The 21121-nt window shown below is 42.9% G+C and overlaps 2 protein-coding genes across 10 annotated transcripts; one reads left to right on the forward strand and one right to left on the reverse strand.

Annotated features, from left to right (window-relative positions):
- Nucleotides 1-357: 357 nt before the first annotated feature.
- itm2ba (integral membrane protein 2Ba) lies at nucleotides 358-7707 on the forward strand. 2 transcript variants are annotated; one of them, XM_046848341.1, is made up of 6 exons: nucleotides 358-611; nucleotides 3794-3925; nucleotides 4044-4262; nucleotides 6095-6205; nucleotides 6324-6474; nucleotides 6799-7707. In XM_046848341.1, the coding sequence occupies exons 1-6, from the start codon at nucleotides 525-527 to the stop codon at nucleotides 6882-6884; spliced, it is 786 nt and encodes a 261-aa protein (XP_046704297.1). In that variant the 5' UTR covers nucleotides 358-524; the 3' UTR covers nucleotides 6885-7707. The 2 variants fall into 2 exon arrangements, with proteins under 2 accessions (XP_046704297.1, XP_046704306.1); XM_046848350.1 differs by having other exon boundaries at nucleotides 359-611; nucleotides 4059-4262.
- A 1006-nt stretch (nucleotides 7708-8713) lies between these two features.
- On the reverse strand, nucleotides 8714-20191 carry abi2b (abl-interactor 2b). 8 transcript variants are annotated; one of them, XM_046849624.1, is made up of 12 exons: nucleotides 19972-20190; nucleotides 16244-16411; nucleotides 15478-15654; nucleotides 15302-15319; nucleotides 15101-15198; nucleotides 14309-14455; nucleotides 13428-13549; nucleotides 13095-13109; nucleotides 11969-12157; nucleotides 11778-11864; nucleotides 11157-11348; nucleotides 8714-11021 (listed from the first exon to the last, which is right to left on the reverse strand). In XM_046849624.1, the coding sequence occupies exons 1-12, from the start codon at nucleotides 20086-20088 to the stop codon at nucleotides 10846-10848; spliced, it is 1506 nt and encodes a 501-aa protein (XP_046705580.1). In that variant the 5' UTR covers nucleotides 20089-20190; the 3' UTR covers nucleotides 8714-10845. The 8 variants fall into 8 exon arrangements, with proteins under 8 accessions (XP_046705580.1, XP_046705609.1, XP_046705595.1 ...); XM_046849653.1 differs by lacking the exon at nucleotides 14309-14455 and having other exon boundaries at nucleotides 19972-20191; XM_046849639.1 differs by lacking the exon at nucleotides 15302-15319.
- Between the last annotated feature and the right edge of the window lie 930 nt (nucleotides 20192-21121).

Below are 21121 nucleotides of genomic sequence, written 5' to 3' on the forward strand. Positions count from 1 at the left end.
GAGAACGCGCTTGTGAAACATTCTCGCGAGGAGAAATCGATCTACATGCAAAATATCCGTCACCGATTTTTGTTCACTTTCTAAATAATAAAAGTATAACGCATCTACTAATGCGACACAATTATTTTAAATACGGTGCATCGTGATACAAATGAAACTTGTTTCCGATGCACACTTTTTTTTTATCGATGCATCATATTGTTAATAGGTGCATCTTATCATCCCTAATAGGGACGTATATTGTATATGGATTTTTTTCACGATCTGTATATTGTATTTATAAAAAAAAAAAAAAAAAAAACAATACATATTATACGCGATTTGTGTGCGCGTGCTTTAGCGCCGCCTAGTGGCCAAAGCCCCACACTGAAAGCGGATTATTTGCCGAATGCGCCACAGTTGAAAGTCGAAGTCAAAGAACGTCTGCGTTGTCAGTTTGCAGTCGCTTAATCCGGTTTACTCGCACCAGATTAGATTTTTAATTCTTTTTATACTTTCTGGAAGCAGTTTAAAGTCAGGGCAACATGGTTAAAGTCACATTTAACTCCGCTTTGGCGCAGAAGGAGGTGAAGCGAGGAGAAAAGGACGAGGCTCTGATCCCTCAGGATGGGGTGAGTGAAGTTCACTAAAGGCAATACAGACTTATTTATTTAGTTTTCACACGTAAAAACACACATTATAGAGAAATTACACGGAGCTTTGTGCTTTAAAGTGAAATAAATCCAGATTTGTTTTGAGTAAAAACTGTTTGGGGGTGATTTTGTATGGGGGCGGGCGGCTAGTTGTTTATGCTAACTACTTTACATTTCGATAGATATCTTTTTATTTATGTTTCAGAGGCGTCTTTATTTGTAAAATATATATTTAAAATCCGAAAGATTGTAGTGTCAACCTCTGGAGGAAGAGAAAGAGAAAGAGAAAGGTTGGTTGTGGGGAAAGAAAATGGCTGACCCGATTAAAAAAAGAAAAAGAAAGAAAGAAAAGCACTAACATGGCCGGTTAGTGCAAAACCTGATTCTTTTGCGTATTTGTGCAAAATGATGGTTAAATACGAACCCACGTGTTTTTGAGTGGTTTATTTGCTCAGTTAGAGAAAATCCGCAGCAGTGTTTTGTGTTGCAGAGCTGCAGGAGGGAGAAGCAGCAGTGTTTTCAGAGGCCACTTCCGGTTTCTAGCAGGCGCCAGACTGTGTGTGTGTGTGTGTGTGTGTGTGTGTGTGTGTGTGTGTGAGAGAGAGAGAGAAGATTCACATGGATGAGATGAGAGAAGATCAGACCGTCTGATAGTGATGAGTCAGTGTGATGTGGGCGAGCAGACAGAGAGAGAAGAGGCTGTGAAATATGATTTAAACGGTCAGCGGAGAAGCTCGGGTTCCCCCTGATCCGTCCCAAAGCGTCCGATCTGTCTCAAAGCGTCCGATCTGTCCCAAAGCGTCCGATCTGTCCCAAAGCGTCCAATCCATCCCAAGCTGTTCAATTAAAACCGAAGCGTCCGATCCATCCCAAGCATCCAATCCACACCAAAGCGTCCGATCCATCTCAAGCGTCCAATCTATCCCAAGCTTCCGATCCATCCCAAGCATCTGATCCATCCCAAGGTGTTCAATCAAAACCAAAGCGTCCAATCCATCCCAAGGCATCCGATCTATCCCAAGGCGTTTAATCAAAACCAAAGCGTCCGATCCATTTCAAATCGTCCCATCCACACCAAAGCATCCGATTTATAGGCTCAAAAGTTACCTCTTTAATCCCCCTGACTGCATTACAGTCATCTGGCAACAAGGACTGAATATGTTTTTTAATTTATGTTTTTTATCCATTTTCAGTTGTTTATTTATACTTGAAAGGTTTTTTCCCTCCTGAAGACGTGGCACTGGAGTCTCCTTATGTAAAATATAAGTGTGTTATTAGCGTTGGCTGTGGTCTCAGAGGAACAAAAAGCTCGGTTGTGTTGTAGATTATATAATTCAACATCAAAGATTCCTTCAGAGTCGTTTCACCGTGTTTTCTTATTGTTTTCTCTCGTTTGTTGTCTCACGGTTTTGTGTTCTGTATTGTTGGAACGCGTAGTGTAATGTGAGAGGAATGAAACACCGTGAGACGTGTTGTTGAGGGAAATCGTGTACAGAATGGAAACAATAACGCAGCTTTGCAGTTGTTTATCCTAAATTGATTTTCAAAAAAATAGTTTGCATAAAAACCAACATTTCAGATCAGGTGTTTAATATCTGATGTATCGGAGAGTTGGTTAAAAGGATTGGCTCACCCTGGGATGTTTCAGATGTGTGTGTGTGTGTGTGTGTGTGTGGTCTGATCGAGACGTCTCTCGTCTGTGCCACACGAGTAATCAAAGCCTAGTCGAGACTCTCAGCTTAAAAAACACAGAAAAAACCCTCATACCGGTGCTCACATTCCAACAAAGACCATCTCTGTTAGGGCAAGGTGTGTGTGTGTGTGTGTGTGTGTGTGTGTGTGTGTGTGAAAGGGTGAAACTGTACCCCTGTTTCTGTGTTTGAGTTTCAGATTACTGTGATTACGTCACTGGAATTTTGCAGGCGCTGATTAAGCCGTGTTTAGAGACTTTTATTGATTAATGGGTTATTCTGAGCTTTACATCGACACAGAGAGAGAGAGAGAGAGAGAGAGAGAGAGAGAGAGGAAAGAACTCATTGGATTTGTCTCACTATGAATGTCAATTCTTTTTTCCCCTATTTTGGATTGTGTTTAGTTAAATTACTGGATTGCAGTCACCCGAACCGTAATTAAGATATTTAAAGCACCAGAGTGGAAACAGTTCTGGTGGGGGTGGGAGGGGGAGAGATTTTGGGATGGGAGAGGAGGAGGGGGAGCGTTACGCCTCATCCTGTGATAAAGCGGCTCTCACCTGAACGCAGGAGTAATCGAGCGACTCGGCATTATTTTAGGGGCGAATCAAATAAAAATTCCACTGCACGATAATTCTGTGAGAGGATTCTTCAAGATAGCTAGCACTAGTACTTTTTATCCATTTACATTTACTTTTATTGTTTTTTTTTTCTGAAAACATGATACACCCCCAGGCTTATCATGTAATTATGAAAGCGCAAACTTCTCCTCTGTCTTCACACCGGAGACCCCTTCCATAAGGCCCGCTTTACAAAATCCCTAACCCTAGCGCACAGCAACCTTTCGCATTCACTTTTATGCTGACTCGAACGTCTTTTTCTTGGAAATCCAACTGGAAATTCCCCCCAGCATTTCCTCCGCTCAGCGCTTTTGAGATCTAAGGTTAACGTTCTGTACGTCTGCATCTCCCGTAACAAAGCCGAGCGATTAAGGAAACAGTCCCCGGAGCACTCATTGTCCCTGTGTGCTCTGACCTCATCTGGATGCCGCGCCCTTTTCCCCGCCGAGCGCCCTTTACTCCTTTACTCGAGACGTGTAAAAGCAGAAGCTAAAACAGGAATCGATTCGTGACCTCTGTTTTGACTGTCGGCATTGAAACGGGTGCCGCACCATCTGGTTCAGTCTGTGCGCTGGTGGCGTTCCAAAGCAGAGACGCGCTCGGGTGCTCGGGTTTGAGTGCCAGCTGCCAGCTGGTTAACGCCGTGGCTCTTTTTCAGCCCAATTTGTAGGATCACGCTAATGATTATTGTTTACTGTTTCCCCTCCACTTCTCAGTGTACAATGTAAACTATATCAACAAAAGAATTGGGACACCTGACTTTTCCAGCCATTTTATTTATTTTTGGTTATATAGCATGTGCAGTTTATTGGGTCTTTACAACTCGTTTTGAATTTCTGTGTGTATGAAGGATGTGGAGGAGGTGGTGCGGGTCAGGCAGCAGTCTTGGGCCTGGTGCTGGTGCATGTGTCTGGGTCTGGCCCTCATGCTGTCTGGCGTGGTGGTGGGTGGAGCTTACCTGTACAAGCATTACATCATGGAGGTGAGAGGAAACATTCCACACACACACACACACCTTAGCACTTGCGTACCACCTTGTCCTCCGTGTCCCCGACCCCCAACACCACCACCATTGAGCTGGTGTACATGCATGTGAACAGGCTGCTGTTGTGCAGGAGGAGGACGTGTATTTCTGCGGCGTGCGCTACAGCGAGGACCGCTTCATGATCCCTGATGTCAGTAACGAGCACGCGGCCCCTCTGAAGAGCCTCAGCGAGCGATTCCGCATCCTGGAGAAGGAGCAGGTGGAGCTGATCAGCGTCCCCGTGCCGGAGTTCAGTGACAGCAACGCTGCCGAGATCGTCCACGACTTCGTCCTCGTAAGATCACATACACACACACTCACACATTGATAGGACGTGTGTTCTGTACAGGGAGTGCAGAATTATTAGGCAAGTTGTATTTTTGAGGATTAATTTTATTTGAGGATTTAATTTGAACAACAACCATGTTCTCAATGAACACAAAAAACTCATTAATATCAAAGCTGAATATTTTTGGAAGTAGTTTTTAGTTTTAGCTATTTTAGGGGGATATCTGTGTGTGCAGGTGACTATTACTGTGCATAATTATTAGGCAACTTAACAAAAAACAAATTTATACCCATTTCAATTATTTATTTTTACCAGTGAAACCAATATAACATCTCAACATTCACAAATATACATTTCTGACATTCAAAAACCAAACAAAAACAAATCAGTGACCAATATAGCCACCTTTCTTTGCAAGGACACTCAAAAGCCTGCCATCCATGGATTCTGTCAGTGTTTTGATCTGTTCACCATCAACATTGCGTGCAGCAGCAACCACAGCCTCCCAGACACTGTTCAGAGAGGTGTACTGTTTTCCCTCCTTGTAAATCGCACATTTGATGATGGACCACAGGTTCTCAATGGGGTTCAGATCAGGTGAACAAGGAGGCCATATCATTAGATTTTCTTCTTTTATACCCTTTCTTGCCAGCCACGCTGTGAGTACTTGGGCGTGTGTGATGGAGCATTGTCCTGCATGAAAATCATGTTTTTCTTGAAGGATGCAGACTTCTTCCTGTACCACTGCTTGAAGAAGGTGTCTTCCAGAAACTGGCAGTAGGACTGGGAGTTCAGCTTGACTCCATCCTCAACCCGAAAAGGCCCCACAAGCTCATCTTTGATGATACCAGCCCAAACCAGTACTCCACCTCCACCTTGCTGGCGTCTGAGTCGGACTGGAGCTCTCTGCCCTTTACCAATCCAGCCACGGGCCCATCCATCTGGCCCATCAAGACTCACTCTCATTTCATCAGTCCATAAAACCTTAGAAAAATCAGTCTTGAGATATTTCTTGGCCCAGTCTTGACGTTTCAGCTTGTGTGTCTTGTTCAGTGGTGGTCGACTTTCTGCCTTTCTTACCTTGGCCATGTCTCTGAGTATTGCACACCTTGTGCTTTTGGGCACTCAGTGATGTTGCAGCTCTGAAATATGGCCAAACTGGTGGCAAGTGGCATCTTGGCAGCTGCACGCTTGACTTTTCTCAGTTCACGGGCAGTTATTTTGCGCCTTGGTTTTCCACACGCTTCTTGCGACCCTGTCGACTATTTTGAATGAAACGCTTGATTGTTCGATGATCACGCTTCAGAAGCTTGGCTATTTTAAGACTGCTGCATCCCTCTGCAATATATCTCACTATTTTTGACTTTTCTGAGCCTGTCAAGTCCTTCTTTTGACCCATTTTGCCAAAGGAAAGGAAGTTGCCTAATAATTATGCACACCTGATATAGGGTGTTGATGTCATTAGACCACACCCCTTCTCATTACAGAGATGCACATCACCTAATATGCTTAATTGGTAGTAGGCTTTCCAGCCTATACAGCTTGGAGTAAGACAACATGCATAACGAGGATGATGTGGTCAAAATACTCATTTGCCTAATAATTCTGCACTCCCTGTATACTGGGAGAATTCGAAATCAGCTTTCAGTCAAGTGTGTGTTCGTGTGTGCATGAGCGCATGTGTGTGCACGTGTGTGTGTGTGTGTGTGTGTGTGTGTGTTGTGCTCTATAGGAACTGCACCACACTCTGAATGCACACTTATGAAGACTTTTATATAATAAGTCATACAGAAGAGCACATGCAGTAACTCTCTCTCTTTCTTTCTCTCTCTCTCTAGCATCTGACCGCATACCTGGATCTGAGCCTGAATAAGTGCTACATCACCCCCCTGAACACCTCCGTCGTCATGCCGCCCAGAGACCTTCTTGATCTGCTCATCAACATCAATGTACTGAACCAGGGAGTGAGAAAATGTATTTTAAAAAAAGCACTGGATTCCAGCTGCTGTATTGACTGTGTGTGTGTGTGTGTGTGTGTGTGTGTGTGTGTGTGTGTGTGTGTGTGTGGCCGGCACCTACCTGCCGCAGTCATATATGGTGCGTGAGCAGATGGTTGTGACGGAGAAGGTGGATGATTTGGAGGAGCTCGGTTACTCCATTTACATGCTGTGTAAAGACAAGGACACTTACAAACTACAGCGCAGGGACACCATATCAGGTAACCACACACACACACACACACACACACACACACACAAACTACAGCGCAGGGACACCATATCAGGTAACTACACACACACACACACACACACACACAAACTACAGTGCAGGGACACCATATCAGGTATCTATACACACACAAACACACAAACTACAGTGCAGGGACACCATATCAGGTAACTACTTACACACACACACACACACACACACAACAACAATATATACATCTAACATCTACACACATATCAGAACACAAGTATTGTGTTGTCATTGTTTAGACTGACACTGAGTGACATTTGACTCCCCCCCCCCTCTCTTGCAGGTATTCAGAAGCGCGAGGCTCTTAACTGCCACAAGATCCGTCATTTTGAGAACAGGTTTGTGTTGGAGACGCTGATCTGCGAGTGAATTCTGCTGTCGGGAAACGTCTTTGAGAAACCCGAGTGCAGCGAGATGTCAGCGTGTCCCCTCTCACCCCTGCTCTTTTCTTTTCTTACACTCTTCCTTTTTCCTCTGTGTGTGCACGCATGTGTGTGTGTGTGTGTGGTTCCCTTCTGCTTTTCTGACCTTTTTCTTTATTTTAGCAGCAGGACAACGGGGAGAAAACACTCTCTCTTTCTCTCTAAATGATAACGAGCTCACACGGGCTTTTTTTGTGTATAATATTGAAAATTATTTTGGTTGTAAGTTTCACTCAGATTTACGAGATTCGCTCATCGAGCGCAAATTAATCCCCCGTAAGGACATAAAACACATTTTGTATAACCTGAGGCAATAAAAACTTTCTTTATGTCTTTATAAAAACTGTGAAACTTTATAAAAAAAAAAAGAAGTCACAGGCCAGTTCAGTAAATTGTACACTGGAACTTGTGAACATTTAGGAGAGAAATATATATATTTTGTCACAGAATAACGTCACCAACTTGTACACTGGAGCTTCATTTAATAAACATGACTAGGAATTTTGTAATTCTGTCACTTAGAAATTGTTTTTGCTTGTTTTCTCAGTAACTAAGCTTTTGTTGACTGTAATATTAATCTAAGTAAATGCAGGATCTGAAATATCCTGAAGCATCTTTTCACTAGCTATTTTTCGGTGATTTATGTATTAAATCAGATTTAGAACATGTATCCATTTCTGTCTTATACCACAGATGTTTATCTCAGTTACACGATGCATCGATTTATTATGGAGAACATTTAGTTAAAACTCAATAAAACTGGACCACTTTGTCTTTGTACTTTTTTGTTGTAGAGAATAAACTATATATAATTAAGTTTTGGGACACGTGACTCTTCCAGCCATATGTGGGTCTTCACGTGATGTCGTGGGATGCAGTAGCATTTAATTTTCCGTGCACAAATCCAGCTCCATGAAGATCTGCTTCACATGGTTTGGAGTGAAAGACCTCCTGCTACCTTTGGGATGAATGTGAATGCTGGCTGGCCTCCTCACCTCACTTACATCAGTACCTGACTTTACTAAAACCCTTATGATTGAAAAAGTCCCAAAAAGCAACACAAACCAATCTCAGGTTTCCACAATGTGAAGAATAATTATGTGAAGGGTGGAAAAAATGTGGGTATAAAATATTAAAAAAATGGAGTGAGAGAATTTAAAATAATTCAGTGAAAAATAAAAACATTTATATATTAGGGCTGTCAAAATTAACACGAATTAATTTTAAAAGCACTCATTTCATTAACACAATGCAGCGTGCATTTCTGTTTGTTTTTTATTAAAAATATAAAGATGAGGTGAAATTAAAACCTTCAATGGAACACATTTATTCATGACGTCCTTTCTTTACTCAGATATGGAAAAAAAAAAATAATCTAATTTGTGCTGTTAAAATAAATTCGAGTTAACACGTTACTTTTGACAGCCCAAAATCTATAATTATATTTATTATGTGAGGAAATAAAACAAAAACGAATAAAACTCGTTAAAAAAAAAGAATCGTGCTTGGGGAGATTTTTTTTTTTTTTATCCCATTTGTTTAAACATGAAAAGAAAGAAAATGATTTAAAAACATGATTTTTACAGGGAAAAATACAAACCTCAATTGCGCCCCAAGTGGCAATAATTAGCACTGCACATAAACTGTGTATGTCAAATATAAATTAAACCTGCCCTATGTGTTAAAAAAAAAAGGGCATATCAAAACCCTAAACTGAAAATGTAGAAATTCAGATTGTAAAACCTTGGAGAGATCACGGAATGCAGAGAGGACGAGTTGTGCAGACTCGTTCGATCCAGTTTTATTCTCCATCAGCAGAAAAAAAAAATAATATAGTAAATAATAAAGTCACAGAAATGATCAACATGCAGGAGTTGGTTCACACACGGGCCACAAACCCTCCATGGAAAAGAGAATTTGCACAGGCGAGCAAATTGTTCACGAACATCAGGATCATACGACACATTCATGCTCTCACACACACACACAAACATCTACAGACATCATTGTACCTCATAGTGTAAAAAAGAAAAGTAAATCAAATCAAAAGAATGAGAACAAACCCCGGCGGAGTCTTTTTTCCGCCTCGCTTCGGTCACTCGCACGAGCGCTTGTGCTTTCTGTAGTCGAACGTTATTGCAGGTCGAAGGAGCGTTTCTCTTATTCTTACGTCAATCATATACACCAACAAGATCGTTAAAATTTTAATAATAAGCGATAGATAAATACACATACACAGTGTTGTATTTGTAAATCCAGAGCTAAAAAAATCCACCGTATCATTCCGGGAAATCCCGTGTCGGGAATCGTAAAGAATCTTCATAAAACATCTTGACTATCTAGAAACACTTCTTTATGGCACGAGCTTATTTTTTAATAGCACACACACACACACACACGCGCACACGCACGCATATACCGAGAATCGGTCCAATCCGATTCGTATCTCTGATGAAGAAAAAAAAAGTGTCAATGGCGTGGATTTTACGTTCCGCCGTCCACATCCACATGCAAAGGAATCCTTTGGTATAAACTAACGCTAAAAGCCTGCAAAGTGACGAGGTGGAGGGAAAAATAATAATAAAACAGAACTGGGAAACAGAGGAAATTGTTAGAATCACTTTTTCTTAGCATTAATATGCATTAAAGGAAAGATTTCCAACAATGGTGCTCAAGCAGATGCCAGAAACCTGGATGGAGATCACCTCGAACTAAAACTGATGCAGCGTCGCTTTAGTGATTTCGTGTCGGGACACCTGACTTTCCAAACACATTTATTCTTTTAAGCTCAAAGCTGGTAAATTGTAAAGAACCTCTTTGGAGGAATTTCCATGATATTTTCCCTTCACTTGAATTTGGAGACCATGCACAAAGCCAGCATGCTTCGAGTGAGTGGAGGAGTGGAAGATCTTCTGCTATATAGCGCTCCAAACTTAATGAACATGTTTGGGATGAATTTTTCATGCATCCCAGGCCTCACCAGGCCTCCCTCCCTTTCTCACCTACATCAGTACCCTAACTTCTTTAACACCCGTGGCTGAATGACTCAAATCTCCACGAAATTCGAGTGGAACATCTTCCCAGAAGAATGGATGTTACTGTAACAGCGAATACGATCTGTATGCAGAACGGGATGTTCAATTTTGTAAAGAATTGAATGATCAGGTGTCCACAAACTTTTGCCCGTAGCGTGGATCTGTATTGTGTTCTTCGAGTGCGTTGATGTTTCTGCTTCTGCCGTCGCTGAGAAGAACTGCAAAAGGAACAACAAAAAAACGGCTGCAGTTTCGATGGAAAAATTTGTGTAGTGTTTTCCGTTGACGCACTCTGAGAAACAGGTCTGCTCTGATTGGCCGATTGCAGCGAATATAAAATCGAAAGTAAAAAAACCATGAGAAAGACATCCCAGCCCTGCACCCAAACACTCCTCCCACCTTAGTGTAACAGAAAACGAGTGCTGAAGGTGTTCAGGTCCACACCCCCAGAGTGTCAGGAGGAGCTGAGAGATGATGTCCTTCTGGTGGCTCTTCGAAGATCTCTCAGGGCAGGAGGGAGAAAAACAAAAAATAAAAAGTGGACGGAAGAGGAGCTCAGAAGTGCAGCTCAAATAGTGTCGAGCGAAAACCAGCAGCAGGAATATTTAGTGTTTCTATAAGACTCAAATTAAGACAAAAAAAAAATGGTCCTTATAAATCTGTAAGTCGAAATCTTCCAACAAACATTAACACATTCTCACACTCACGGAAAAAAAAATCTTCACAAATATACAGACGTGTATCGTCCTCTTTGTCGTTCTTGTGTGTGGGTGTGTGCGTCTGTATATGGGTGTATCTGAGTAGGAGGTTTTTGGTTGTGAATGGGAGAAACGGAGAGAGGATGAGAAAAAGAAAGTAGCTCCCCCTGGTGGCTCAGTCAGCATAGTGCATGATAGACTCGACGTAGTTTCCGGGGAAGAGCCCGGTGGTGCCGCTCATGACGCCCTCGTACCAGCCGTCATCGTTCTTCTTGATGACGTAGATGATCGCGCCTTCCTGGAAGGACAGCTCGTCCTCTTTATCGCGCAGGTAGTCGTAGATCGCGACCACTGCGTGGAATGACAGAAGGCAGGAGATTGGACAGTAGACTACTAAAATAATACACCTGCCATTTCTCAACTTATTAAATACATCAAACAAATGTCGAAGGTAGAACATTCCGGATTGAACATAGCGGTAAAAACCTTTCTCCAGGTAGTTACGAGGAGCCCACGGCGGATCCTCTTCGGCATACGGGTCGCTGTACTCCACCACTGCCGACTCTTCGTCTTCTTCGCCCTCGTCATCCTCATAATCCTCTGGCGGAGGAGGGGGCGGAGTCGAGTCCACAAACGCGGACTCATCCGCAGGGGGTGGAGGAGGAGGAGCATCGGAGACTGCAAAGTGAAGAAGACGTTTAACGATACATAACGGCATAGGGGTGTGCGATAGTGTAAAAAAAAAAATTATCTTGATATTTATGGGGATTTTATTGATAATAATCAGACGATATTTTGTTGTGTGTTCGTGTGTTTTGTTTGGGTTTTGCGATATACTCATTGATGTCAAATAACACATCGTTAAAAGATCAATTCGCGATATTGTATGTACATCGTACACCGCTACACTTGTGTAAAGAACATCGAGAGCATGCAAACTACACAATTAACACACTGAATCAAAAGCTGTAAGCATGGGCCACTCAACACAATCAAACTACACAAACGTTTACTGAATGCTTCTAAAGCTAGAAAAGCTGAGAACACGCGTGTAGGAAACACGGCATACATGTACTCACACGCACACGCTTTAAACAACACACTTACTGGTCTCCTGCACCCGAGCCACGAAGCCCATCAGAGGCAGCTGGGGTGTGATCTGTAATATGGATGGAGGGGGCGGAGCCATGTTGCCTATCGTGTGAGAAGCGTAGTATAGAATTGGTGTGGACAAAACCAGATTAAAAAGTAGATTTTAAAATTTTAAAAATAAATAAATAAATAAAAACGCAGCCCACCTTGGTTCTGGTTGAAGTGGGGTCCGCCGTTAAGCTGTGTCTGGCTCATGTTCGCGTGAGTGTTCTGGGGTGCGTTGATCGGCTGATTGGTCAACGAGGACGGTCTGCGGTACGGGAGGGACCCGCCTACCGAGGGCGTGTTTTGCCGTGCCATTGGTCGGTTCATGCTGTAGAATTGAGGCCCGTTTCCTACAGAAGATAGACCATGTAAGAGACTCAATGGTGTTTTGTTTATCTAGCTTTCTGTTTATTTATGCATCATATTTATTCATGTTTTTAAATAATCACAAACCCCCATAGCCACCTCTCTATATGCACATATGAGTGTGATGGTCAGGTGTTTGTAAACTCCTGACCATAAGATTGGAATGCCATCTTTTTAAACATCCCATTCCACATTTAATCTCCCCTTGCTGTTACAACAACCTCCACTTCTCTGGGAAGATGTTGCACAAAGATTTCGAGGAGACTTGTGTGAGATTCATTCCAAAGGTGTTTATTAGGGTTGAGATCAGAGCTCTATAGCAGGAGATCTTCCTCTCCAAACCATGTAAAGCACATCTTCATGCATGCAACTCGCTTTGTGCACAGGGGCATTGCCATGATGGAACAGGTTTGGGTTTTCAAGTTCAAGTAAACGCAAAATTTCATTATATGGCATCCAAAGTCACCCTATACAACAACAATCCATGGAAGAGAAGAGGAGGGAGGGGTGTTGCGACAATCACAGCCGATCTATCAAACACTCAGGAAATGAAGACGAATGCGGCGAAATAAAATAGAAAAAAAAAAAGAGCAGAAAGTAAGTGGAACCTGAAACCAGTCAAGCGTTCAAGATGAACAATATAAAATGGAAGGGATGAACATGTTCTCGATTAATGAGGAGCCGGATGAGGATGTGGCGGGGAACACGGCGAATTTGCTTCGAAGGGACGACTCACCTTGTGTGGTTGCGGTGCCGGTGGTGGGGGCAGTTGTGGGGAGGTGGGATCTCAGGGGTGCAGGTGGGGCAGGAGGAGGAAGAGGAGGTGTGGGTTCAGGGGTGGGAGGAGGAGGAGGTGCTGGGGAGCTGGGATAGACACACTGGGAGGGGGTTTGGGGGGGTTTGGGGGTGTGGAGGCAGTACCTGCTACAGAACAGGCTGCAGAGTGAGGGAGCAGAGAGGAAGAACAGAGAGATCAGGAGCAGAAAAAAAAAAAACGTAAGGTGCCAAGAAGAAAAAAAAAACAGGGAGAAAAAAGAGAGGATTGTAGTAGAGCAGGTCACGTGTTGAGAAATACAGCAAAACATTTACACAATTTAAATAAAAAGTAATTGTTTTTATTTTATTTTTTTTAATTGTCCTGGATCAAGAATGTGTCCCGGGATACCAGATATAGTACTTAGTGATGCTTTTAGGGCATTTGAACACCTATGAAACTGGTTGCTGAGATAAACAGGAAGTTGACGGAGCTGTCACCTGGAAAAGCAGTGGGAGGGGCCGGCGTCGGCACGGCAATAGGCAAACCCACACTGCCGCTCCCGCTGTTCTCTCGGCTGCTGCTGCGACTGCTCGGGTGGCTTCCTCCGCTACTGCCGCTGCTAAAATCAGACAAACACAAGGCACGTGATTGTGAAACGTCTACCCGGATTGGGGTGGGGGGATTAGGTTAAAAGTGGGCTAAAACATTCAATCGATCGCACTTCTCTACATTTTGGGAAGATGACCTTCAGGAGCTATAAATGTTATTCGTCCCCGGGACGATCAATTCGCTTTGCAAAAAGAAAAAGCAAAAGAAAAGAAACAGAACACTTTAAAAGGGTTTAAAATAGCACCGTTGGACCAGGCCACGAATCACTGATCACATTACAGCCCGGGAAACACGAGCGCGTTTTTCTATTCTACGTTTATCCCTTTTTCCGACGAGAGCGTGCGGTAACGCCGTGCCGCTCTCGCCATTCCTGTCCGCTCGATCCCTTAAGAGGTCTGGGAGTTAACGTTCTGCTCAAAGAGGAAAAACAGATGCTGAAAGAGAAACAGAAGGAGTGAGAGGAGAAGGGGAAAAAAGAGAAAGTCTTCTTAAAAGGATGTCATGGCAAGCTGAAGGATCAGAGGATGAAAAAGCAAAAAAAAGAAAAAGAAAGGAAAAGAGTAAGTTAGTGAGTGGCCAGTTAGAGATTTTTATTAAGACGCAAAGAGACGGGAGACAAAAAGACTGACAGGTTAACAACACAGAGCTGCAGAAAAAGAGAGAGAGAGGGAGAGAGAGGGAATAAAGATAGATATGTGAGGAATAAGGTTTTCTCAAGTAAAACATCGCCGGTAGAGTGTGTGTTGTTTGTGTGTGTGTGTGTGTGTACCTGTACGTGCGAGTCCTCTGATTAACGGAGGCGGTGCGTGCCGGGCTCTGGAGGGGCGGAGCTGTAGTGCGGGTCGGGCTCGACACGTAGTCGTTAGGAATGACCGGAGGACGCACAGGTTCAAGCGTCCTGTAGGGGGAGTGGCGCCTGCCGGGGGGGTGTTACAGTTTAATATCTCTTTATATGCCAATAATAATGACCCCCCCCTCCTAATGTGATCATTTGTAAGGGTGACTGTTGGGTGTGGGACCATGGTGACGGTGAGAGAGATACAGGGGACGAGGAGGGGATCAACACAGTAAAACCAGGATTAAGAACACAAACACGTGAAATACACAACATTCTGAATGAACACAAATGTGCAGGCAGGTCTCCGACGTGCGACCTGTCCGGGAAGAGAAGCGCACACGTTTAGAGGGAGGAGGCAATAGGGGCTTTGCGAGGGAGTGTTTCCAAGAAGCGTCCGGACGCAAGCCTGACGTCCAGGGAATGTACTGTAAGCTAATAATAATAAAAAATAAAAAAAAACAGGTGATAAAAAGCAGGGGCAGCGCATGAAGACGTCGTTCGATGGTTTATCTGCCGGGCATTTCAACAAAGCTACTGATCAACCAGCTTCATTCTTTTATCTGACATCAGAAGTGGGCAGGGCTTATTATTCTAATGAGCATGGTTAATTGGCATGCATTCTGTCAATTAAGAAATTTATTTTATTGCAAACCAATAAAACCAGCACTTTTTTCTTGCTCATCACACATACACACATTAGACCACTCTCACACACATACATACCCTAAGGTGCCCTTCCCCGGGCCTGGAGGGCTGGGTGGTTTCTGCGATGGGGCAACTGTGCGTGGGGTCGTGCCCGCCTTTATGTTCTGGGCGTTAACCTGTAAAATCCAAATGTCAAGGTGTGACTTAAAGCTGTCCTTACCCATAAATCTACAAAACACACACACACGCATGCAAATAGATACCTGAACGACACCTTACCTTGAACCTTAACAACCACTACAATGTTACGAAGCAAGAGAGAGAGAGAGAGAGAGAAAGAGGCAAAGAGAAACGTGTTAAAGAGTGCAGAGGATTAGAACAATCGCACGTGAGCAACTTGTTAGAGAAGAAAACAGAAAAAAGTAAGTAAACTCTGAGTTTTGGCGCCGGCGTACCTTCACACCGTGTCCTACGTCGTCCAGCAGGCTGTAGTCGATGGGCTTGCGGATGTAGCGCACAGGCCTCTCGGGATTGGCCGGGGCGATGATCTTGTGCGTGCGAGATGTGTTTTTATTGGTCGTGAGGATGCCGATCTCACGCCGGGCCACCTTCTCTTTGTGGATGTCCACCGTCTAAAGAGCGAGGGGAAACATCATGCCTTATTCAATGATCTTTTTATACCAGACTATGATTTCCTTCCTCTCCCTGATTTTTTTTTTTTTTTTATAGGGTGCCATTACTTTTGTCTGAATGGAGTTGCATTTCAATGTATGCATTTGTTGGGGAAAAAACAAATTGACAATCGTCATATGATTCTAATTCGATTGTATTGGTTTCTGTTCTATTTCAGTATAATGTATTTCTTAATATATTTACTTCTCGAACGTAAATTCGTTTCAGAGCAAGTTGACTGTATGAAGATGTCCCCTGTGCACAAAGCCAGCTCCATTTAGATCTGCTGTACATGGTTTGGATTACATGGAAGATCACCTGCTATAGAGCTCTGACCTCAACCCTATTGAATAATCAATGTGAACGCTGACTGCACCCCAGGTCTCCTCACCTCACCTATATCAGTACATGATTTTATTGATGCTCTTGTGGCTAAATGTGAGACAAACGAGGCACAAAATATAGTAGAACATCTTCCCAGAATTGTGAAGACTATTATACTTGCACTAAATGTAAAATGCGGCGCTCAAGCCTCTGATGGTCAGGTACCTGTGAGATGTGGTTGATGGAGGACTCCATACGGCGGAGCTGAGACGCCTGGATGTCGAGCATCTGCAGCACATTGTTGGCGAGTGTGTTGATCAGGTAGGCGACGCTGGCCAGGGACTGAGTAGTGTAGCTTTTCGTCTCATCTAGCGCCCTCTGCTTATCGGGAGACTGCAGCGGAGACACGGAGAGAGGAGAGATTAACACCTGGGCGTAATTCATGACCCCCACCGGGGACGAGACACGATGCCTCGCTTTTTCCACAAAACCGCTTTCTTTTATTTGTGAATAAACGGGTAATGATTGTGCTTAAACTTTTCTCTCGGGTAAACAGGGATGTGTTGCATTTTAGTTCCAACACCAACCTCTCAGTTTCTCTCCCACACACACACACACACACACACACACACACACACACAACTGATCTCTGAGTGAAACACAGAAACCAATCAACAAGCCAGAAATCCGTTATCCAAATCCACACTAGGCTGCCCCCTCATTGGTCGCCTTCAGCCATCGATCATGTTGCGCCAGGGTAACCATGGCGACGCTGTCACTTAGAGGAAGGGCGGACGATAAATGGGAGAGTGTAAATGTACGTGCGAGTGTCTGCGTGTGAGGAAATGCAGGCGAGCGGTAGAGAGACTCTTATAAGAAGGCAAAAATAAATACGAATTACGTAATCGATCTAAAAATCTGACCTTCTGAAGGAAACGGTGTGCGTTTCGGTATTTCTGAGCTATTTTTACATTAAACTGAACCAAGCGCACACCCGTTATGGATAAAGGCGTACTTTGTTGAATCCACACCTGCATACAGATGTTTAAAAATAGACATCGATAGCAGGAAATACTGCCGGGTGCAGGCTTAAAGACACGGAGCTCGTTTATGTAGATTAAAATAAAATGGACAAAAAAAACCTTTTTTATATAAATGACCCTATTAAAAATATGTTTTTAAAGATAAATTGTGGTCAATTCTATAAAGTAAATTTACACATAGAATGGGGCAAAAGTATTGGGACACCCGACTTTTCCAGCAATTTGTGATTCTTTCAAAAACTGTTCGATGCACATAATTTTATTGGACGTCTTTGGATGCTGCAGGATGAAATTTTCCCTCGAATTCAACCGAGACACAAAATCTGTTCCAGCACGACGATGCCCCTGTGCACAAAGCCAGCTCCATGAAGATATGCTCTACATGGGTTGGAGTGGAAGATCTCCCGCTATAGAGCTCTGATCTCAATGCTATTGAACACACATGGAATCTCTTTATGGATTAGATTCTTTCTTGTGTAATATATTCGAACGTCGCTGTGCCCCAGGCGTTAGCGCTTATGTGAGGTGGCAGATGAGAAGGATTTCTCGCCTTCACTACAGTTCACACGGACTGATGACATCGAGCGTGTGACAACACGAAAATCAAACTTCAGCATTCTCAATCTTGAACTTTAAAGATTGCATAAGGGAACGGTTACAGCATATTGTTTTTACACATTTGCGCAAAAATGCTGCGATCTGTGATCGTAAAAAATCGAAAAACTGGAGGGACTGAAAAGTAAAAGCGTGCACAACTGCATCTTTTTGGACGCTGCATCTGAACGCCTGCAGATATTTTGAATGAAGCGCGTTTGCTTGGTGCATTTCCAACACGACAAACTGGTTATGCAAAGTACATTACACCTCGTCCATCTTCATTAAAATTAAGATGTTCTTTATTTTTGTTAAGTTACCTTGAGTGTGTGTGTGTGTGTGGCCTCGTTTTCATTGACTGATCTAGTTATAGAAGACTCCTCCTCAGAGACCAGAGACCCTGATTCCCAAAGGCACCAACAGAACAGAACACGCCTCCCCTCATTTCTTCATGCCTGGAGGTGATCTTCGGCCTCTTTGTGCTCTTCAGTAACAGCTTCGTTTTTATCCCATTCCTAATCTCCTCTCACCATCGGCAGTTTCGATTGATTTTTTTCCCCCCACCTCTTCAATCGTTTTCGCGTAATGAAAAGCCTGAATCGGTAATTAGATTTACAGTTTCAGGAAAACATCTGCATGAAAGAGGTGATCAGTGTCTCAGTTTCAGTAACGCTAGAGACACATAATCAATACTTCATTTGGAAATGATCATCAATCACCAAAGTAGGTGCGAGGCAAGAAATCTTACATTAAGATTCTCTCCGGCAGAATGTATACAGATACACGGATAATATGGATAAACATTTGTAGAGACCTGCTCCATAGCAGGAGATCCTCCAATACAAACCTATATAAAGCATATCTACATCACATCATGGTTTTGGAGTGGAGATCTTTAATGGCCTGCTATAGAGCTCTTATCCTTATGGAACACCTTTAAAATGACTTTTTTCCCCCTCACAAAACAACAGTCAACAGATAGCAGCACGCGCAGTCACAGGGCGCACCGTCCTTCATAAGTCGGTTTTGCAAAACAGCACCACCCTGTGTACAACTGCTGCATTACATCTGAGTTCATCATGGAGAGCAAGTTAACGTGAAATTCTGCACGTTAACCTGCGCAAATCTGCTAAAGACAGATTCAACAAATTTATGGAGATGTTACGACGAACATCAATAGAATACGAGATCCAGCTCGAAGGTCGCCGTTTTGAGACCATTGAGGAGATCCGGAGCAAACCAGAGAACACACTTTGAAAAGAAGGTATTCCAGAAGTGTCAGGAATGCTGGGAGAGCTGTATTGTTCTGCAAGGGGACTATTTTGAAGGTGATTTTGAGTAAATGTAGATAGATAAAGTACTTTCTGATACTTTTTAAATCCATAATTACATGAAATCCTGGTGGCACTGATTTTTCCTGAATCTTGTCAGAAGCTTCGGATCATAGAAGGGCAAATCCGAGAGTGACTCGAAATCCAAACGTTTTTGAGGTGACGTGCTCAAATACGACTTTACTCTCATCATCATCATCATCATCACCACAAAAGTAGAGAAACATATTGATTAAGTCTCCAGTTTCAGCATTTTAATAAGCGACAAAGACAAACAATGAGTATGGACGTACATTTCCATGAGCGTCGTAAAAGACATTAGAAGATTTTGCTGAATTTAAACTACGACTGTCAAAAACATAAATACTCCACGTGACGTCATCGCGGGACACGACCCCTCACATCTCCCAGGGAATAAAGAAAACACAGCACCGGCCTTACATTAGGACCAAAATCCCTCCACACAAGGCAAATATTTCTCTCTAAACGCACTCTATATACATTTATGATGAATTCCTCCTGAAAATAAATATTACAATTAGCGAGCTAGCGTTTTTGCACACACGCAGTATTAGTAAGGTATACGTATTGGGAAACAAAATGGCCGCAGAACACAACTGAAAAGCAAATACATATTTTATATCTTTAATGATTTGGATATTTACGAGTAATAGTGATTATAATCACGAAACACGTCGTTATGTAACGCAACACTGCCCATACAATCGTCGACCGACTTAGCCGAGCTTAGCATCAGTGGCTGTTTGCAATCATTCCACAGCACTCGGTGGCTGTATCCCAAACAACATCCTGGGATTTTGCACTGCGCACTACGCGTGACGTAAGGCTCATTGAGTGCTGCCCTAGCTAGTGCACTTCTTTAAGCGGAGAACACACATTTGGGATTCGACCACCGTTCCGATTCCTTTCGAGCAATTTCCTACAGTTTTTTTTATAAAATGTATGGGATTTCGATGTGCCTCACCTGGATATAATTGCTCTCGCAGTATTCCGCGACTCGCTCTAAGTTCGCGTAACTGTCCAGTAAAGCTCCTCTGCCCGCAGGAATCTCCTCTTCCAAGAGCATTTGTAATTCCGCCATCTTCACATCTTCTCGCTAGCTGCCTGTCACACAATCCCCGAGCTGCGGCCCCAGGATTTCGGGAGCGCACGGCGCATGCGCGGTGCGCTCGCGTACGCCTCGTTAGATATATTGGGAAGAGAGGTATACGCATGTGCGGTGCGTACCTCTTTGAATCTATTAGAGAGCCAGGTACGCATGCGCAGTGCGTTTGGCAAACGACATCAATTACATCATGTAATATTGTTTTATTTATTTATTTTTTTTTGGGGGGGGGTTGTTTTGTGGAATTTTACACGAATCGTATACATTAAGGCGTTGTGTGTGTATATATATATATATATATATATATATATATATATATATATATATATATATATATATATGCTCATTAACAATGTGTAAACAATGCAACAAAATCTAGTTCAGGATCTACCATAAGTGAAAATAGTAGCATAGTGCAAACTAAAAAGTGCAGATAAATATGTAAATATATGCACAAGTAATAAATAAAAAGGTTGTGGGAGAGAGAGAGAGAGAGAGAGAGAGAGAGAGATCCATGTTGCTTGAAGGCTGTTGCTTCAACCAATCAGATTTCAAGTCTGTCACTCATGGGCCATCTAGCAGGCGTTCAATAATGCCGACATTTTCAAGTCCTTTGATTAGATGGTCAGAGAGCGCACTAGTCAGAACTCGCAAACCGAATCTGTAGCAAGCTGCACAAGCTTCCATACCTTCTGTGGAATTTAATAGCAGGGTTTTTTTTGTCCACAACGACTGACAAAGGAGAAACTGATTTGGTCGCAGATGCACTTACAAGGATGTTTGCAAGAGGAATTTTGAGCAAAAAGCTGGACATTGAAAGAAAAGTCAGGCAAAACAATTCAAAATAGCCATTTTTCATAAACCATTCATACTTTGATGTCTTTCTTGTAAAAAATAATAATAAAAAAAACAGTTTTCCTTCATTTCAAATCTCCAGGAAATTTGTAATGCACAGAAAAAAAGCAGGGAAACCCGGTGCCATTTCATGACTTTAATATTGATGCTTCTG

Source organism: Silurus meridionalis, chromosome 1 (assembly GCF_014805685.1).
Source record: "Silurus meridionalis isolate SWU-2019-XX chromosome 1, ASM1480568v1, whole genome shotgun sequence".
NCBI classification, from domain to species: Eukaryota; Metazoa; Chordata; class Actinopteri; order Siluriformes; family Siluridae; genus Silurus; species Silurus meridionalis.